This window comes from Varanus komodoensis, unplaced genomic scaffold, assembly GCF_004798865.1.
Source record: "Varanus komodoensis strain SLA01 unplaced genomic scaffold, ASM479886v1 scaffold10, whole genome shotgun sequence".
In the NCBI taxonomy this organism is placed as follows: Eukaryota; Metazoa; Chordata; class Lepidosauria; order Squamata; family Varanidae; genus Varanus; species Varanus komodoensis.
In genome coordinates, this window is record NW_025335269.1 from 1,290,076 (window position 1) to 1,311,647 (window position 21,572).

Consider the following 21,572-nt stretch of genomic DNA (forward strand, 5'->3'; position numbering starts at 1 on the left):
ACCCATTAAATGTTCTTACTTAAGGTTATATTGATAAAGATCCATTGAAAACGATTCAGTGACATGTACATTTTTATAACTCAATTATGGTAATATACTTATTGGCCCAACTAAAGTTACAAGAAGCTGGAAGCTTTCAAATTCTTCAAATCTCCTCATCAGGTAAGATCGTACCTTGTATTTTTTTCAGCACCATCAAGCAGGTAAAAGGGACACAGCCTCCCACAAGTAAGTGGCATAACCACTTTTGAGGCAAGATCACAGCACACACCCTTGGGAGATATCCTTTTGAAATAAAAGAGAAGATAGGTACATAGTGGAAGGCATGGTATAATTAATGCTAGGAAGCTGAAATGCTGCCACACTGTTTGCATTGCTACCTCTCCCCCTATAAAAAGAGCAACCACATTTTTATTGACCACAATTAGTTGAGGCTTTCATTTTATATCACTGTGATATTAGAGTTTAGACTCATATTAGAACTATTACTGCGAGGGCAGAATAGTTCTGTCCAGAAAAGGACAAAATTAAGATTGCAAATCTTTCTCGTTCGTTGTCTCTTTTTACACAAAAGTGATACAAAGAATTGGTGAAGTATAATGGTTTAGACCAAGGGCTGGAAAGTTTCTGTTTCAAATGTTACCTCTGCTATACATTTACCAACTGGCCTGAAAGGTAAGCCACTTTCCCGTAGCCTCTCCGGCTGCAAAATGATGACAGAATTACTGATATGCCAAACTTTTCTACATGAGCTGTTATTCTGCTGCATCTACTTTCAGTTTCATCAAAGAAATAAGAGCCAGCCTCTTCAGAGATTTTCCTTTCCTGTTTCTCCATTATAAAAACACTGGTAGTACTGTGCTATAGTGGAATAACAATTTCACAAGGAATAAATAAATAGTAACGTTCAGAAATGGAATGCCATTTTTGTTGCTTTGCCCCTCCCCGAAGCACTTGTAAAAAAAGAAGGCATTAAGAATCTATAAACAACCATAAGGAATTATGAGCGCACAGTATTCACCCTGTTTAGAAAAGGCACTAATGACGGGCTGCTATACAGATGATTAAGAAAGTTATAAAGGGGCACGGTGCCTTGACTACTCTAACGTGACATGTAAATACTTAAGCTGAGTTAAGGACAATTGGAAGATGACCCATACCCTCCTTTATGCAAGAGAAAAGAAGCCATGCTCCTCCCTACTCTTTCATGGCTTCCCTTTCCATTTCCTCTTTTCCACTTCACCATGGCCTCTCAACCAACAAACTAAGACTAGCTTTTGACCATGGTTTTGGATTCTGGCTTGAAGGATGAATGCCAATCATAGTTGGTCAATTCAAAATGTCACAACAAACTCTAGTCAGCATGGCACAGAATGTTGAATAGGAAGCTGTAGACAGGAGAGGCAAGAGCATACAAACTTCCAGCTCATTTTTGATCATGGTCTGCAGTACCATCTGATTTGAATGCATCATTATAAATCTCTTCTCAAGATTAAAACCATATCTATGTAATAGTAAAACTCTTAGAACTTAGTGGAATTTACTTCTGAAAAATCCTGTCTTTAGGCCTGGGCTGCTGATCTACTTGGAATACAAAACTATTTTGCATGTAGCAAAGGATGTCATTTGGTGAGGAATTCCTTTGTATTATTATATTCCTTCCACTGTGAATGTCAAATAGACTGACATTGATATATTTCCTTCACAGTACATACTTACAAGCTATAACTTTTATACCCTTGACCTAACCTACTTTTTCCAACAGGCACTGGATCTGTATTCTAAACTGATATGTTTCTTTTCTTGCCCTAGATTTTAGAAAATGTTAACTTCTCAGGGTTTTTTCCCCTTTTCCTTCTACATGTTTCCTTGTTTGTTGGAAAATACTGAGTCAGGTTCCCAGCAATCCTGTAAGCCAAAAGGATCCTGAAAGTTTTATTCATGCCTTGGGATGGAAGCAAAGCCTACTTAGGGGGGAACTCAGATTTTGTGAAGCAAGTATACTTTTATCTGTGTACCTCAGAAATACTTAAAAGCTTGGATTAATAGTACTGGCAAATATACTCATGAAGTGAAACTGTACTAATTTCCCTTTCCCTACATGTCCTACATCTTGCTGTCAGCATGCATCTAGCAGATGTGTAGTATACCAGGTACAATTACTTAACCACAAGAGTAAGGTGTTCTTTGCTAATAAAAAGTCTGGCATTTAATTTCCTAGGCAAGGCCAAATCGGCTGTAATTCAATCAGACATGTCCTAACATGTAAGAACTTCCTCCATTGGGACTTGGTTTTGCTCTAGGACATCCATTAACTGCACAAGGTGTGTAGTACTTTTCACTCTTTCAATGGCCACACCCTGACCACTGTGCAGCTTGATTGTTGTTGAAATAGTTCTCAATCTTATCAGACACACCAGGCACTTTAAGTATCATTACAACTGAACATAGTGAGATTTACTTCCTATAAGCATGCACAAGATAGTGCTTAAAGATGCTGGGACTCAAATCTGTAAGAGAAGCAGTCCCTACTCCTACCCCCACCCATCTGGAAGCTCTTTTCTGAGATGTGCAGCCTGCTTGCATTTCCACCTCCTTGTTTTCAATAACGAAAGCAAGACGATTGAGATTACAGGTCTCCATCAGAGTTCATGAAATAATTGTGAAGAGACTACACTTGCTCAGGCACACTTTCTTTCACCTCGTTTTACTTCCTACACTCGAGACTTGAGGCTAAGCTTTGGTACACACTTTAAACCCTCAAGGCTGAAGTCAGCACCCTGTATGTAGAAATTGCACCCCCCCCCCCCCAGCACACACGGCCATGGGTGCCTTCTGAGGTGTCTGTCTTCCCAATCGTGGGTTTAAGAACCGGCATCCAGTGGTCACCATGTTCATTTCCTGAGAGTGCCGCAAAGACGGGAGTGAATGCAAACCTAACTCTTCTCCCCCAGAAATGCAAAGAAGCGCCTATAGCTTGGTAATCGTAGGAGTGGAAAGACAGCGTGGGGGAGCAGAGTGAGAGGACGGAGAGTGGGCTGTTGCCACTACATTGTCATCTGCTCGGCAGCGACTGTCTTGCCGAGCAGCAGAGCTACTTTTGCTTCTTCCAAATTCCACATGTGCTTTCATGCTTATGAAGGTTGGAGGGGCCCTGCCCGGAGATGTGCATTATCCACGTACATCCTCTCAGTGGGACTTAACTGTTATCTATCGGCATTTATTTAACTGCAATTTATTTTCCGGTTCGGCAAGCTAGCCTCTGATCATAACCTAGTCTCATAAGGTCTCCAAGCACATGCAAGAGATTGGCACGCAGCGGGGCCTTTACTTTCGCGGCGGGGGGGAGGCTGCCTCTACATCGTTTCGACACCCCTAGACACTGGCTAGGGCCAATTGACCAGGCGGCGGTGGGGTATCAGGAATAAGACAGCGCAGACGCCCTGCCTTCCTCTCCCGAAACCTGGTGGCGCTGTTCCCGGAGGGGAGGCAACGAACCGCGCGCGGAGCAGAGGAGGTGCTTTCATGAGCGAAGGAGGCGCCGCTCCGGCCGCGGAAAAGGAGTGCAGGTCGCGCCCACCCCCCGCCGCGTCCCGCCTTCCGCGACAGGGGAGCGAGTCTTAGACCTGCCGCTCTCGCGGTTGCCCGCGAAACGTGGAGGTCTGCGAAGGGGTATTTCTCGCTTTGTGCAGCCCCGTCTGCAGCAGGAAGGAAGGCGGAGCGGGGAAGAGCCACCCGAAGAGGAGGAGGAGGCCGACCCCGCCCAGCATCTTCCTCTGCGCCGCTACCAGCTCACCTACGCCGCCGCCTGCCTGGCTCCCCGGGCGGCGGCTGGTGGCGCTGCAGGAAGAGCTGCTGGAGCTCCGTCGGCAGCTCCCGGAGGCTTGCTTCCTCCTCGGGGCGCCGCTGGCAGCGGCGGCGGGGCTCGGCTTGAAGGGGGGTGCGCACGAGCCGAGCCCCCTCCCGGATTAGGTGACTCACCCCAGGATGCTGCGGTTCCTACGCAGGACCTTTGGCCGGCGGTCGATGCAGCGTTACGGGCGAGGCGGCGGCAGCACCACCGCCGAGGAAGGAGACGAGCGCGATGGGGCGCCGAGGGAGGCAGGGGCAGCCTCGTCGCTCGCCTCCGCCGCGCACAGCGCCCTGACCGTACATCACATCCAAGCAGCTGCGGCGGGGGGCAAAGGCGCGCTGCACTGCCGGGTGCAGCTGCTCGACGGCGTCGAAGTCAGCGTGGAGCTGCCGGTGAGTTGAGCAGGGCAACGAAAGCGGCAGCAGACCTGTTCTCCGTTGCGGAGACAGGAACCTGAGGTCTTTCAGGCGAGGAGTCATCTCCCCATATTTTCCGTGCAAATACCTTCCAACCGTCCGTGGTCGCTCTCGACTTTGCCCAGGCCATCGCATGCACCTGACGCTTCTCGTTCCCCGCAGCCTGCCAAGCTCGTCCTCGTTCCTTTCTCCCACGTGTATTTGCAGCGCCCTGAAGATAGTCTGGCAACGACTGTCTTCCTTTACGTTCCGTGCATGCTACTGGCGTTTTTCCGTGCCGTGTATGCGCCCTCCTCCCCCTGACATGCATGCGAGTGCAACGCCCCTTCGTCCCGGGAGCATTTTGTAGCCATTCAAAGTGGACAGTGGTTGCAAGTGGCCCCTCCCCGTACAGGGCCTGCGACCCCCTTCCCGTTGCAACTGGCTTGCATCAGGGTGCCACTTCTTTGCCATAGCAGGGTCTCAATCCGTCCAGTTTCCCGGTTGTCGAAGCCGTTCTGCAGCTGGGGCCTTCCGTAATTAGGACCCGTTGAGATCCTAATTAAGAGGGTGGGGGAGCAGTCTTGTGCTTAACCCCTCCCTTCTCAGGGCCTGTGTTTTGCCAAGTTTCCTTCCTCTCCCTCGGGAACGGTCAGTGCGTACATGTAGCGTCGCTTGCAAGAGAAAAAACAAACCAGCTGCTTGCGAGCGGAGGGTTATTTATTTTATCTTTGTTTTGTTTTTTGGGGTTCACTTACTCGGGCGGGTGGCGTGATCTACATGTTCGGATTATGTTTGCCTGCGGCAGATTGGACCTAAGGGACCTGCCGAAGGAGGAAAGGAACGGTGTCGTGTTTCATTTTGCGCGGTCGCGATCGCACCTTTGAAAGGGCGGGCTCCTTTTCTGGCTCCTTGCTTGGTGCTGGGGAAATTTCTCCGACGTCGTGCGATCATTCTGCTCACAGAATGAATTCTGCGGCCGTGGGATCGAGTGTAATCTAGGCATCGCAACAGCCAGCGATCAGTCGTGTCCGTCCCTTGTTACTTACATCAGCGAGGGATGCTGGATATGCCGCGGTGGAGGGAAGTTTCTTGAGGGCAGCTCAGGACTCAGTTCTTATCAGTTGTTGGCTTAGTTTGAATGGCTAAGCACCAAATGCTGCCCTTCCCCATGACAAGGCCCATTGGAGAGCCCTAGTTGGCATGGATGATGCTGAAATATGCCCTGGCCAAAATGCCATCTCTTGATTCTCCCTTTTCTTGCATCCTTTTAGAGGCGTTTTTCGTGTCTTCTGCATTGCCAGTGAAAGCATATTGACATGTTGCTGTTTTTGTGAGGTGTTGCTTTTTATTTTATTTCCTTAAACTATCTGAGACTTGGGCATAGACATGGGTCTGGTAAAATAAGATTCCTGTCCCTCCATAAAAATAATCATGCTGCTCAGGACCATGTTAAAGCACAGATCATTTATTAAAGGTTGCCGTAGAAATAAGGTGGGGCTTTTGATTTTTTTTCTGTAATGCAACAGAGTTCTCTCTGAATTTGTATAGGCAGTAAGCCAGGATTCTTGTGTTGTGAGCTTCTGCATATAAACAGTGCAAACCAGTTGCATGTTTATTCAGACTGAATTCCTGCTGTGTGGGGCTTACTCCCAGGTAAGATTGCATAGAACTGCAGTATAAGCAAGTTTATATGTTTTAGGTGTCATGGGCAATGCAGAAATACCCAGCTGAGTGTCATGGATTGTGATTGTGCATAAATTATTTATGATACACTTGTTGCTAAAGAAGTAGAATGGTTGTGAGGGTTAAATTACCACACCTTAAAGTAAATAGAATGCTAGTGCAGCAGTATTTAGTATTTGCATTCAGATTCCTGGACTGCCATGATTAGTTTTGATACTCAGGAGCCAAAATGTTTTCCTAAATTAGGGCAGCCTGTCCTGAGGGAATGACTGCAAGGCACAGGACCCTGAAATAATTTATCAGAGAACTTGTCTGAAGGCTGACTGCTGGAGTGTGAGTGACTGCATGCAGTTTGGGCAGTACAGTACAGATTCATGGTTATAGGATCTGGACTTGGGTTTTCATTTTGCTCATAATTTAAAAAAATCTTCCTTTAATTTTAAAAGCTTGCAGTACAATTAAGGTTACAATCAATCATCACCTTCAGAACAGAAACAAAAAGATCATTACACTAAATGCCTATAAAAGCAGAAGGAGTAATGGAAAGAAAAGCAAAAATTAACACCCCCCCCATGCAAAGCAACCAAATACAACAGCTAATTAAACTTGAGAGAATAAGGGAGCAGTCCCATGCCCCCTGGACATTGCCTGTTTTTCAGATTCCCACCAAGAATTGAAGCTCTCTTCACCTGCCCCATCCAGCTGGCATGGAAGTATCTGCACCAGCTGCTCTCCAAGGCCAGGAAAGGAACCTGGAGAAGGGTAAAAGAGGGCAGGGAAGGAAGAGACTGGGGAGCCCAGGATAAGAAGTATCCTGCAACTACTCCAGCATCTTTACTAGAGGGGCAAAAAATCTGCCTAGTGAAAATGCCAGTGTGGTGTAGTGGTTAAGAGCACGGGACTGGGACTCAGACGATCTGGGTTCTAGTCCCCGCTCGGCCATGGAGCCAACTGGGTGACTTTGGGCCAGTCACAGACTCTTAGCCCAACCTACCTCACAGGGGTGTTGTTGTTGTGGGGATAAGATGGAGGAGGAGATGCAAGCTGCCTTGAGCCCTTTGTAGGAAAAAGGCAGGATATAAATTGAAAAATAAATAAATGCTGAATGGGAGGATGGGGAGACGAAGATTACCTCTGTTGTTGCTTCTACTCTGCATTGGAGGCCTGCAAGCCACTTTTTTGAGAAGATGGGTGTTTCTAGACATTTGAACAGGACTGCACCCTAAGACTTTTTACTTGCTGCTTAAAAGTTAACAAAGTAGGTGCCAAAACTGAAATTTCTTGAGGAAAGTTGCACAGCTGGGGTTCCATCACTGCAAACAGCCTCACAGGTTACTACCTACTGAACCTCTGATAAAGATCTTGGGGCACATTCCTATGCATGTTAAGGCAGAAAATCTCCTGCAACTCACAGCATTCTCTGGCCAGGATGACTGGCTGGGGCACACCAGGAGTTCTGGACTCTCTTCTGTCTAAACATACAAACATTGCTGCCTTAAACAATGGGCAGATTCACATAGCCTTCCTGAAGCCATAAATGACTTTATAGGTCAGAAGTATCTCTGACTAGGGCAGGTTGCAGCTGGCATACCAGCCTGAGCTGGTGAAAGGTGTTTTCTGTCGCAGGTGCCAAAGAAAGGGCTGGATGTAGGATGTGGGCCCAAGCTGCAAAGTGGGATACAGCACAGTCCAGAACAGAAAAAATACTCTTTGAGAATTGGTAGGCCTTCTATCATACAAAAGAAGATGGGGGAAGAGGGGGAGAGATCTGTTATGTGCCTAATATGGAAAATAAGGTACTTTTGTGAAAGAATTTTAATTGGAACTGGTCAATTTTTAAAATTCTGTGATAACATCTGTTAACAGCTGAGCTTAGTAAGCAGCTATTTGACTGAGCTGTACAAACTATACAGAAAATCAAACTTTAATTTAGGCAAGCATGTTCAGATTTTGTAAAGAATCACTCTTCTGGGCTTCTGCAGCAAGTAGAAATACTTCCAGGTTCTCTCGCACTCCTTTGGGCCTCAAATAGCTATGGTAAACATGTGCAGGCAGTTCACTGGGCTACGTAGTGGACGATGCAAACCTGTTCTTTTTCTCAGGAAACTTGCACTTCAAAGTGATATGGAATTTCAGATTTGTTTCATAGAGTCTGCTTCTTATTTCCCTGTATTTTGTTGAGCCTTTCAATTGATGAGTGGAAGTGTCCACTGAAGGTAGCTTCCATAATAACTTTCTGTACCTCTCCCCTCCCCCGCCCACAGTTGTACTTTGTTTGCTGTCTTGTCTGCTGAACAGTCCTGGAAAGTCTGAAAACTTGCAATAGTATTTTGTGACCTTTGAATTGGCCTAATAAAGGTATCAGGATGGATTTCAAACATTTCCTTTGGGCAACATGGCTATCTTTGCTTTTTGTATTCCATAGTTCTTTCTCAAGATAAACACTGTGAAGATAGCATCCTTTTCCTATGGCTAAGAGTGCAAAACATCTTAAGCTGTGATCCGCCATTGTTATTGTTTGCAGGCTTGGATAGTGTGCTGCTTCCTCATGGTCTCTTTGCATCTGCACCTGTGTGGAGGCTTGTTGGGGAAGCTTCCTTAACAAAGGAAGCATAAGGTGCAAGAATCTTGCACATTCACTGTGCTAATTGGCACTGATGAGGGCTGAAGTCCAAAGGTAGCAGGTTGGGAAAGGCTGCCATAAACCATACAAGACTATGTATCTGTATATGGCAGTCTCCTTATCAGAATCCCCATAGCTAGAAACCCTTTTCCACTGTCCCTTAATGGGTCTCCAGCTATTCCCTCAGTTTCTCTTTGACTGGTATGGTGGTTCCTTGGGAGGAGCTTCTTCCCTGTTATTCAACAGAAATAGTGCCAATGAGCTGTATAGTTTTCTTTCTTAGTTATTTTTATTGTCTTTTTGTTTTGTTTTTTTCTTTGGTGTGGTCCTTTGTTGCTTTTTGTAGTTTGTTTTTTTTCCAAAGTAAATATTGCAGATTGCTTACTCCTCATAAGTTTATGAGTTCAACACATTTTGGACTCACATTTACAGTTGATTGCAGACTTGTATAGTGTCCATAAATTATCATGGTGTACTATGTAGTGCCTTTTGAGTTTGTGCCTACCCTACAAAGCAGGTGAGGCAACATTTGAAAAAGGGTAGAGAAGGGGAGACCTCACAAAGGCAGATACAGAGACCTCTCAGTTTCGAAGGAAAGAGGAAGTGGAGGCAAAAGGGTGGGGGAGCAGGAGTCATAAGCAACCAAGTCTTTATTTTTAGATCAGATTTTCAAAATAGTCAGTTTAGTTGAGATTTCTATTCCTATTTAATGCACTATTTTATTCTGTAGCTCCCCCCCCCACTTCTATTTATCTCTTTCTGAAACTGCAGATCTTAAACCAGCCTCCCAATCTTGTGTTCATAGTGGATGTCCTGGTGACTACAACTCCTATTCCCAGTTTGCTGTTCAAGCTCTTTTGGACTGGAAGATTCCTGAGCATCATTGTGCCAGTTGGGGCTGATGAGTCCAAGTTGGGAAAGGCTGCCACAAGCCATGCAAGACCATATCTCTTTATCAGAGTTTTCATGTAATGCTCTCAATGAATGATTCATGCTCACTTTTTCTGCTTTTATGTCTTGGCAGTGTACACTTTTGAAAGTGTTTGCATTCCTTTTAAATTGAATAATACACTAGCTGGCTTCGTAAACCTAGAACTCTTCTGGGGTCCCATCTTGAATCACAGAGATTCTGACATAGGAGGTGCCAGGCCATCTGTTCCATTCCTGTGGGCTGATTGCCCATGGGGAGGAGGGTGTAAATGCAGTCGTTAGTTCCCATTGACCTGATACCAGGTCAGCAATCTGCATTATTAGCTAGGAATGAGGGAAGCGTTTAATGTCTGCTTTGGAAAACAATTCTTTTTTCTTTTTGGCTCAGTACCTGTGGAAGGTATGCATGTGCCCTGTGGGAGACAATTTTGTGAGAGCTCATGATGGCTAAAAGACTTACACTGTGTGCCAGGAAGTTCTGGTTCATACCTTGCAATAGTTCTCATCTACTATGGGCCCACAAAGGTGACACTTCTTTGCATATTTCAAGTGAGGAAGCTGCCCTGAACTGTGAGCATGGTTCCTTAGTAACCATTTGTAGGCTTGGAGTGTACATAGTCTTAGACAAGTCTCCATCTCACTTCTCCATCTGTAGTGCAGATAATACTGACATTTTTTAACAGGCATGTTGTGAAGAATACTGAAGCAGTACATGCTAAATGTTTGGGATATTTGCAAAGTGCCATATAAATGCCAAATATTATTGTTGTGGCCTAACAATGTATAGAAGATGAAACAGGCCATGCTGTTAAAATGCACCCAAGACTGTTGCAAAGATGCTGTAGGGGATGGGGGGCGGGCAACAGCTCAATGCAGAGCATGTGCTTGGGATGCAAACTGTTCCCACTTCAGTTCCCAGCATCTTCAGCTTGGACTTGGAAAATCCTGCCTGAAATCCCTGATGGTAGTCATACTAAGCTAGATGGGCCAGTGGTTGACATGGTATTAAGACTTCTTCCTGTAAGACCCTATTACAGGGAAATCCCTGTAATAATGTCTCACCCTGCTGCAAGCCTGTCCTGATGTTCACCCCACAAACCACTTTGCTGACTGCCAGCAGAAAGCAAGGAAGGCTTTTGCTTGGGAAGAAGTAGCCTAAATGCCTGTCCTTCCACTCTGTCCTAGATGCTGGGTCAAAGAATAAGAATGTATATTCCTACTTTTCCAGGAGCAGCAGTATAAGGTTTGTTGGGATGAGTGTGCACTGGAGATTTGTCTTTTTGTAACATGAATAAGAAGTATATTCTTCTGCATTAGTCCAGTACAGTTGCGAATCCTGCACCATGACCTCAGCGACAGCAATTGCACTTCAGCTGTGCTTCAGCCTTCTCCAACTAAAATCTCTGAGCCTTTTCTCTCACATTTAAACTCAAATCTGGCGCCTGTGTGCTTCTTTGCTTCTTTCTCTGGCTGTGAGAGGTTTTACCAAATGCTGATGGTATCACATTCCAAGGCTGAGGGTGGTTCCCAGCCATCCAGGAGCAGGTGGGGTGACACAGGGGGTGGAGGGGTGAAGACAGTGTCTTCGTGGCATCAGCAGCAATGAGGTCACTCTCCATGCTTAATTCTGGATCAGGACTCATACCTAGCAACCAACATTTCTCAGGAAAGAGGCAGTGAAGCCTGGAGATGGAGATTGGTGTTATGTTACCAACATTGTGAAGGCATTAGTTTTTCTTTTGACTCTTGTGACCATAGGATTGGACTGGAGCCAAACAGATTAGGAGGGAAGGAATCAAGGATGACAAAGGGGCATATGAGGTAGAGGCAGGAATCTTTATGTGTGTGTGTGTGTGTGTATATATATAATTAAAACTTTTAAATTAACACTAATAAAAACATCAAATATCACATACATTGGATTCACTGGGTCAACCCCCTACTACATATATATATACACACACATTTTTTTAACATTCTAAAATCAAATTCAAATTATGCCAAGTCCCATTTCTCCAGCCAATTATAGAAAGAGTCCCAAGTTCGATAGAAGTCAGTATCCTCTTTCTCCTTCAATGATAAAGTCAATCTATCCATTTCTGCACAGTCCAAGATCTTTCTTACAATCAGTTCATTGGTGGGTAGCTCCTCATTTTTCCAATATTGAGCAAATGCAATCCTTGCCGCTGTGATTAAGTGCAACATCAAGTACATTTCCTGTCTGTTGACAACTTCCGGTATAATGCCTAACAAGAAAACTTCAGGTTTAAAAGCACAGGGTTTCTGTAATATTTCCTCCATCCATCTATGTATTTTAATCCAATACTTTTTCACATTATCACAAGTCCACCACATGTGATAGAAAGTACCCACTTTATGTTTACATTTCCAACATCTATTTGACATATTTGGAAACATCTTAGCTAATCGGCTTGGCGATAGAGGCAGGAATCTTGAATGACTTGAGAGGAAAGTAAAATGGGTCATGTCAGTTGCAATTGAGAAGAAGCAGCTATAGTCTCATCTTCACCTCATTTAATTGGAGTCATGTGACCCTTTTAATTAAAAAAAATCTAATGCACTTGAGCCAACAATATTCCTTGTTGGAATGGAGAACTATAAATACCTCCAAATGCTATGTAAAAAAAAAAAAAAATCTGGTACTTAAACATGCTCACTTTTACACTTCATTGATACAATTTCATTACAGATAAAATGTCTAAATGTTCCTAACATTCATGTTTACATTATTTATTATTAAATGTAAAACTGCTAACATATCCAGATATCATTGCCTTATTTTTCAGCTCGTGATTGCTATAATATAACATTTCAGTCATCTTCCTGCTAGTCCATTTGATTCTTTATCTTCAGAGTATACCCTACTGGAAATTTATTAGAAGTAAACACATGACAAATGGTGCCATTATCTGTTCCTGAATGTGTTCCTATAAAATGCTTATTTAAGACAGATGTCTTAAATGCATATGTCTCAGTAAGTCTAATAATTCATTGACCCATAATATGCAGGTACCTGTGGCAAGAAAAATGTCTTCTGGATGATCAAATAGGGAAGCAAACAAAAAGTCTGTGACTGGTATTACAGTAACACTACTAATTAAAAAACAAACAAATAGGGAGCCAGGTGTCTGGAATGGCTGAGTGCTATGTATGCTGGTGAGCAAAAAATAAGCACAATTTCTGATCATCAGGATCTTAAATTACTCATATGTTCTTGTGGCAAAGTTCCGTTTTGGCTGTTGAATTCAGCAGGTGATATCAACAGTCCGTAGCCTCTTTTCCCCTACTTTCTGGCTCCTTGTATTAATGCAGCCAATCTATTCTGGATGGGATCCAAAATAGATCAAAGTAATATCAGCTGCTCTTAATATGCTACACTGTTGTAATCCTTGCAGTACCCCTCCAGGGTATGTAAATGTAACTTCTGTACATTGTACATTGTGGGGGATCTGGTTTGGAGCACTTTGCTTAAGGCTTACCTAGTGAGTTCATGGCAGAGATGAGATTGGAGCTGGGGCTTTCCCAATACACAGCTCTGCCTCTTAGTGCTGCATCAGCTTCTCGGTTCACAGAATACCCATTAATGGGCTGGTTGAGTTGTTGAGAATAGCAGACTTTTCATGTTCTGAAAAAGATAATACACTCATTGGGTTGGATGGGACCTTTGGAGTTAAACCTGGTTCAGTCCCCTGCTCTAAGCAGGTTCTGCAATGTGGATGCGGCTGTAGCTGTTTGGCAGAAATATATTAAGATGAAATCAGGAAAATGGCAAACAAGATGAAATCCCAATTAGCATTATGGCCGTGGTTTAGCCACATTTGCCCCCTGTGTAAATCTTTACCAAGGAAGGGTTGTTTTCTCACCAGATGACCTGCCCATGCCCTATGATAAAACTGAAAATAACCAGTGTTCTGTTTGCACTGCTAACACCTTGGTGCTGAAGGGCAACTTTCTAGATACATGCAAACATTCCACATGCTGCAAATAGCAACAAAAACCATGACAGATGATCAGGTTCCCATATACTGCTAGAACCTCTTGAGTTTCACACTCCCAGAAAGCTGCCTTGCCTTCATTTATGCAAAGAAGTTTCTGTAGTATCAAAGGAAACACCATATCCCTGTTAATTTTAAGAGGAAGCACTGCCAGCATTTATTCACACCAAAACCACAAAGGTTTGCAATCTCTGCGGGCTACATTCATGGTTCTTAACACTCAGGAAACAGTTGAGTATATGAGCCAACATAAACAGTTGCATTTTAACTAGGGCTGCAAACTGTAATGTATAGATTAATTTAATAAATCATGATTAATTTAATTTGGAGGCCAACCAAACGTGTACTTTTAGGATCCTTTGGTTGTTATTGCCATTTTTGGCCTATGATGACCTTGTGAATGATGTCTCTCCAAAGTGTTCTGTCCCTGATAGCTCCATTCAGGCCTTCTGAGTTTAAGACGGTGGCTTCCTTTATGGATTAATTCCATCTCATATTTGATCTTCCCATTTGTCTTCTGACTTTGACTTTTCCTGACATGATTGTCTTCTGCATGATACTTTAGTGCTAATGTGATATTGTAACAGGGAATAAATAAAGTAAATATTACAGATATTTCTTTCAAATGATGAATGGCAGCTTTATTGTAAATTTACACTTCTTCAAAATTTGAAAAGTGTATCTATGATGGAGGGTATGCAAATTAAAATTGACAACAACTAATGTATTGATCTGTTAAATGACAGTTAGTTGACTACAAGCAGGTAGGAAGGTCTTCTCCAGCCCAGTGCCCTTCTGATATTTGTACTAAAACTACCAGCATTCCTGACCCTTAACCATGTTGGTTGGGACTGATCAAAATGGAACCCCAGAACAAGAAGGGCAACCAGTTGGGTAAGGCTGGCCTAATTAAACTCCCTCTTCATTTGCTAGATTTGCAGTCAAGGGTGCAACTACAGCATCCAGACAGATGACCACAGAACCTCTACTTAAATACCTCCAGTGAAGGCAAACTCTCTACCTCAGGAGGTAATCTTTTTCATTGTCAAACAGCTCTTATAGTTAGGCAGTTAATCCTAATGTTTAGCTAAAATCTGCTTCGCATCAAATTCTGCCCATGCATCATACAGAGCAACAGAAAAGAATTCTGTTAAGACAGCTTTTCAGGCACTTGAAGGCCCCCATTTCTCCATGTTAAACATAACCAGCTTTTTCAACCATTCTGCATGGGACTTGGTTTCCAGAACTCTTATTTCTTCATCATGGCCTCTGTGCATCACACATATGGGTGAGGTGCCTGTGCAGTGCCTAGGCCGGAAGATTAGAAAGCTAATGGTTTTTGGCGGGAAACTCTGCTCCCCTCCCCCTCCATAGTATATATAGAGCGGAGTGACTGCCATTTTCTTCAGTCTCTGCGACCACCGTTCACTGTGCTTCGTGCCTGTTTGCCCCTCGCATTGATCTTTGCTCCTTGTTGTTCGTTTTTTCTCTTAGTTCTTTATATATCTCCTTACATTCCAAGTTTTTTCTCTTCCCCGTTATGAAAACTTTCTTTCTTTCTTAAAAAAAAAAAACCAAAAATATTATTACTTTACCCTCTGCACTATCTTCTCTTTCTTCCTTATCGCGATGGTGCAGTGAGCAGCCTTTCGCAGATTTATTGAGTGCGGCTCCAAGATGTCTCTGGCAGACCCGCATGACTTATGCCTTCTCTGCCTCAGCGAAGGGCATAGGACCGATAAATGCAGCCATTGCTTGGCCTTCACCAAGCAGGCCAGGAAGAACAGGGAGAATCGTCTCCGCAAACTGCTCTGGGACCAGGCCCTGATGCAGTCAGACCAGCTGGTCTTAAAACCTGGCTCCACTTTGGCCGCTCCTCCTCAGCGCTTTGCCTCTGCATCAGCCGCGTCTTCTAAGCGCCCTGCCTTGGTCTCTGCCGCGCCTCCACAGCGTCCTTCAGACAAAGGCAGTACTTCAATGGAGGCACAACAGCTACCTTCTCCCCCAACCAAACAATGGGAGAAGCGTAAGCATACCGGATCCGATAAGTCTTCCAGTCATAAAAAGGCGAGGAAAGACAAGGCGGACAAGCCGATCCGCAAAGGGAAAAAACCCTACCACTCCAAGCATTGTGGTTTGGGTTCATCGGGGTTTTTGGTACCGACCGCTGCTATGGTACCGACCCTGTCAGGACTGGCCCTGCAGTCAGCAATGCAGATGACTCCGCCGGGATCCCCCAGGCCAGTTGTTCAGCCTGAGAGCACGTCGCCCTGACGACTGGAGGCTCCACTTCGGGAGTCTATATCAAATGGAGAAATTCAGGATTCCCCACCAAGGGAACACTCTCCGACCTCGATGCCTCCAGCCGGACCACCCGCAGAATTCCCTTCACCGCCTCAGCACTGAAGCCATTCCGCCGAACGACAACTTGATGAATGGGACCAACCCAGCTATGGTGGTTTCACGGGCTGGGGTGAATACCACTCGTTCGGCTACTATCCACGGGACTGTCCATCACCATTGGTCCTGAGGGAGGCACCATCCACGTCGGGCCGTGCTCAGAGAAGACGCCCAACTTCCCTGGGGACCTCCTCATCCAGTGAGCGTTATCGCTACCAAAACGTTTCGGTTGAGTCGGAGGTGGACTCCACATCCCCTGATGTGGCCATTACCTACCAAGGCCCGGGGTTTCCAGACGAGCCCCACATCACCTTCAGGGAGCTCATATCTCGTCTGGTTCAGTTGCTGGAGATTGAGGCTCACCATCGCCCCGGTCCCAGCACCGATAAATTTTATGACATAGTCAGGGATGAGCAATCTGCAGCCATCACTTTGCCCCTTATTACTACACTTCACCAGGCGATGGTCCAGCCCTGGGACCAACCGGCTCAGCCACAGGCCATGTCCCGCCAGTACGAGGCCATGTACCGGGTTCGGGAGGAGGACATACCATTACTCCTGCGTCATCCCAAACAGAACTCGGTGGTGGTTGAGTCCTCCCAGGGCAGGGAATCGAGGGGCCATATAGCTCCCCGCAATAAAGAAGGGAGGAAGATCGATATGCTTGCACGCTGGGTCTATGCGGCCTCTGGGCTCGGCCTCTGCATATCGAATTATGAAGCGACACTCAAACTCTACCAATACTTCATAATGCAGAAGTTGGTAAACGTTGCTTCCTCCCTTCCGGACCACCAAGCGGACTTGGCTAGAGTGTTCATAAAGAAGGCAATGCAAGTGGCTATTCAACAGGTCTCCACTGCAAGGCACCATGTGGACACTGACTCTAGGGCCCTGGTCAGTGCCATTTCCCTCCGGCAGCATGCCTGGCTGAGGAACTGCAATTTCCCGGAGGAAATGAAAAGAAGAGTAGAAGAGATGCCATTTGACGGGACTGGGCTCTTCCATGCCAAGACTGATCACAAACTCAAGTCAGTACATGAATCACGCATGACGGCACGTCGCATGGAGCTTCTACAACAGAGGCGTAAGTGGTCATGGTTCCGCCCTTCCTACTGTCAACAATTCCAACCTAGGTAGCAATACCAACAAAGACAATAACGTAGAAGGCAACAGCCGCAACAACGCTTCCCTCAGGGCCATCGGCGTATTGATACAGAGAAGCGTCAGTGCTGACGGGCCCGGCGAACCCTTCCATCTCTCCACCTCCCACCTTTTCCTCTCCTTTTGGGGGCTGGATCCAAAGCCGACTCCCCATCTGGGATTCCATCACATCTGATTGGTGGGTTTTGTCCATTGTTCAGCTCGGATACAGAATAGAATTCGACATCGTTCCTCCCTTGAGCCCGACCCGATTTACACCTTGCTCTTCGGTACTATGAGACGAAGTCTGTCAGCTACTTCGTAAAGGAGCGATTCGACGACTCTCTCGTTCCGAGGGGCTACACGGATTCTATTCGAGATATTTTACTGTCCCGAAACGGGATGGTGGTCTCCGTCCTATCCTGGACTTGCGAAATGTTAATAGGTACGTCAAACCTAAAAAATTTTGGATGACCACCTTACAAAATATCCTTCTGTTGCTGGGGAGAGAGGATTGGTTCGCCTCATTGGACTTGATGGATGCTTATTTCCATATTTCAATTCATCCTTCTCACAGTCACTTTCTACGTTTCACAGTCGGATCCGATATATTCGAGTTCAATGTCCTGCCATTCGGCCTGGCCACTGCTCCGAGAGTCTTCACAAAGTGCATGGCTCTGGTATGTGCGTACCTGCGGCTTCAGGGTATCCAAGTATACCCATACCTGGACAATTGGCTTATTGTCTCCCAGGCTAGGGACAGTCTCCTGTCAGCTGTGCACAAAACTGGTGCTTTACTAGATGATCTTGGACTTTGTATTAACCACAAAAAATCATCCCTTGTTCCTACGCAGGTGATTGATTTCATTGGAGTGCACCTCGACTCTAGAGAGGGCATTTCTCCCTCCGAACCGTCGGGACAATCTCTGTATGCATATCCATTGGATTCGACAGGACAGTACAGGCTGTTACCATCCAGAGGCTTCTAGGACACATGTCTGCTGCAGTTGCCATCGTTCCGTACACCAGACTCTGACTTCGGCCTCTTTAGCTGTTTTTCAACGGGTCATTTCATCCGCAGCAGGATCCTCCCAGCAAGTGTCGTGCATGAAGCCCCGACAGAGACAGTGACTCACGAGGAGGTCTTGTGCGTGACACCCTGTGCCCAAAAGCCAACCCCACAACCCAGCCTGGGAGCAGATGAGCAAGCAGCTGCATCTCCCTCTGACTCCCGGCCCATTGAGCAAACGCCTGAGCCCTCATCGAAGCCAGAGAGTCCCGAGAGAGAGGAGGCTGCAGGTTCTACTCGGAAGGAGGCAGGGCAAACTGCTCCTTCCCCCTCTGACGCTGATCCTTCTGAGCATGAAACAGAAGACACAGTGGGCGTGGTGGATTTCTCTTGAGCAACCAATCGCCGGATTCTACGCAGATATGAACTGTGACAGAATTTGCTACGTAAGAGAGAGGGAAGGCGTAACTTAGAAGAGTAATCCCATGTGGGCTCAGGGAGAGAAGCCATTAGAGGGTTAACATCTGCATACCAAGGGCCTCAATTGGAGAGCTTATCTATAGAATTGTAAATCTTGTAGACAATTAGCATTAAAGGACTGTAGTTTTATTGCTTGTGAAGGTGTGAATTGTTTATGTGCCGGGCTGTCGCCCACGACAGCAAGTTAATCCGGATTCCGCTATCCTACCTACCATGACCTGGTGGACTATCCCAGACAATTTGACTATTGGCATTTTATTCTGGCCGCCTCAACCGACAGTCACCTTATATACTGATGCGTCCCTCATTGGATGGGGTGCTGTATGTGCGGGACTTTGCGTCCGGGGCGCTTGGAACCGACAGGAAGCGAAAAAACACATCAATTTCCTCGAACTTTCGCCGATTTTCAACGCTGTCAGATCTTTTGAGAATGTCCTTCGATGTGCATTCCGAGGGACATAATGCTGTTGGCAGTTCACCTAGCAGGAACTGACAACGAAGAAGCCGATGTGGTGAGCAGACACATGTCGACAGCTCAAAAGTGGGAGTTGGACCAGCACCTTTGTGAACAGCTCTTCCATCTATGGGGATACCCGGACATGGACTTGTTCGCCACCCAGGAGAACAAGGTTTGCGAACTGTTTTGCTCCAGGGCGGGCATCGGACAGGGATCAGCAGGAGATGCTCTCATGATCCCATGGAACAACATGACTTTTTACACTTTTCCCCCAATTCCACTTTTGACGAGAGTCGTCTCGAAGATAGTCCAAGACAATGCTACAGGGATACTAATAACTCCGTGGTGGCCGAGGCAACCGTGGTTCACCACTCTCCTTCGACTGTCAGACAGCATATTTCTTCATCTCCCAACTATTCCCCATCTGTTAACAGAACGGGGCGATCCAACATCCAGACTTAACTTCTCTACAGCTGACAGCTTGGCGCATCCAATGATTTTTACTACTGACCTGGTACCGACTACATTCCGAGCATCGGAAAACCCGGCTCAAGGAACTGGACACCTGTGTCCTTCCTCGGACCTGACAGGAGTTGCTTCGGGACCGACAGCTTTAGATTCAGATATTCAAGCAATTCTTGAATCTGCTCTAAGACTGTCAATGCATTGATCTTATGCGGCCAAATGGAGGAGATTCTCATCTTTTGCTGAGTGCCATTCCTTTGCTCCTGGACTGGTTTCTGTTGAAAACATTCCACAATTTCTCCTTGGAATTGCATTGTTCGGGACTTAAACCGTCATCTATGAAAGTTTACATGGCTGCCATATCACATGGTTAGGCGCTTCAGCAAGGGACTGCAGAACCTTCATGCTTCCATTCGTCCCGTTATGCCGACATGGAGTCTTTCCATAGTACTTCAAGCGCTTACTAAGCCCCCGTTTGAACCTCTAGCGACTGTTGATTTACGCCTAGTATCTTGGAAGACTGCCTTTCTTGTAGCCATCACATCAGCCTGAAGAGCTAGCGAACTTTGTGCTCTTCGAATAGATTCACCATATTTGAATTTTCATAAGGAAAAGGTCATTCTTCGTATAGATTCGACATTCTTACCTAAAGTGGCTACATCGTTTCATATGAATCAAGAGATTGTTTTGCCTGCGTTCTTTCCATCGCCATCGAATCTGATTGAAAGATCTCTTCACACTCTCGATGTTCGACGCTGTCTGGCATTTTACAGATCTCATACGGAATCCTTCAGGCGTTCTAATAGATTCTTTGTTAAATACTCTGAGCATGACAAAGGCTCTTCAGTCACGTCTCAAAGACTGTCCAAATGGATTGTTCAGACTATCATACTGGCATATCAGTTAGCGAAGATGGACTTACCTGTTTCTCCGAGGGGTCATTCTATGCGAGCAGTAGCGGCTTCATCTGTGTTTGCCACAGGAATTCCAGTCCAAGATATCTGCAGAGCTGCAACTTGGGCTGCTCTGTGCACTTTGGCCAAGCATTATCAGCTTGATGTACGCGCCAGACAAGATTGCTCCTTTGGCAGAGCAGTTCTTTCAGCTATTCTTCGTTAACAACACCTCCCTCCTCCGAGTCTGGTAAGCTTGCTGATCACCCATATGTGTGATGCACAGAGGCCACGATGAAGAAAAGCAGGTTGCTTACCTGTAACTGATGTTCTTCGAGTGGTCAGTGCTTTTATCCTGGTCAGTGTTCCTTGGACATGGTCTACTTTGTTAGCATCCTTCTTAAAACACATGTCCATAATGAGAAACAATATTCCAGATGGGACTTGGCACCACAGACTAGATCAGGGGTCGGCAACCCACGGCTCTGGAGCTGCACATGGCTCTTGAATCCCTCTGCTGCGGCTCCATATACATGTCACAGCCGCCGATCTGCAACATGCACCAGCACAGCCCCTGATCTGCGACCCGCACTGACACGGCACAGCCCCCGATTTGTTTCATAAATGCAACACACTGTAGTTTTTTTATACATAGCATAAAGGTAAAAAACGATATATGCAGTGTTATTTTCATTTTAGAGGTCAAAAGAGTTTTGCGGCTCCCTGTGTTTTCTGTGGGAAACGGGTCCAAATGGCTCTTTGAGTGTTAGTGGTTGCCAGCCCCTGGACTAGACCATGATCTGAGTATTATGCTTCAGCTTATATAGCGAAAGAATAGATCGTCTTTTTTAAAGTGGCTATGTCACCCTGTTGGTTTATATTCAGTCTGAGATCTAGGTTGCCACTGCCTTAAGACAAGTGGTAAGAGGAATTCGGTGTAAGAGGAACCTCCATAGGAAATGGGCACTGGGGCAAGTAGACACAACTGTATACTGGGAGGAAGGGAATTACAGAAGGTTTCTTTGCAAAGCTATGACTGATTATGAGCTGAGACTTGTAAAGAATATCAGGAGCAACAAAAAGGGCTTCTATCAACATGAAAATAGCAAGAGCAAGGGGAGACAGACAGTGGGACTGCTTAATAAGGAGAAAGGGGATTCGGTGACTGATGGAACAGGCACAGATCCTAAATTACTATTTTGCTTCTGTGTTCTTCCCAAAGCAG

General features: G+C 45.6%; 1 protein-coding gene across 1 annotated transcript in view; it reads left to right on the forward strand.

Moving 5' to 3' along the window:
• Window positions 1–3,987: 3,987 nt before the first annotated feature.
• The window catches only part of EPB41L4B (erythrocyte membrane protein band 4.1 like 4B), a 119,340-nt gene continuing 101,755 nt past the window's right edge, over window positions 3,988–21,572 (forward strand). Inside the window, exon 1 of the mRNA XM_044452495.1 lies at window positions 3,988–4,245. Coding sequence (XP_044308430.1) covers window positions 3,988–4,245 — 258 coding nt within the window. The remainder of the gene's footprint in view (window positions 4,246–21,572) is intronic.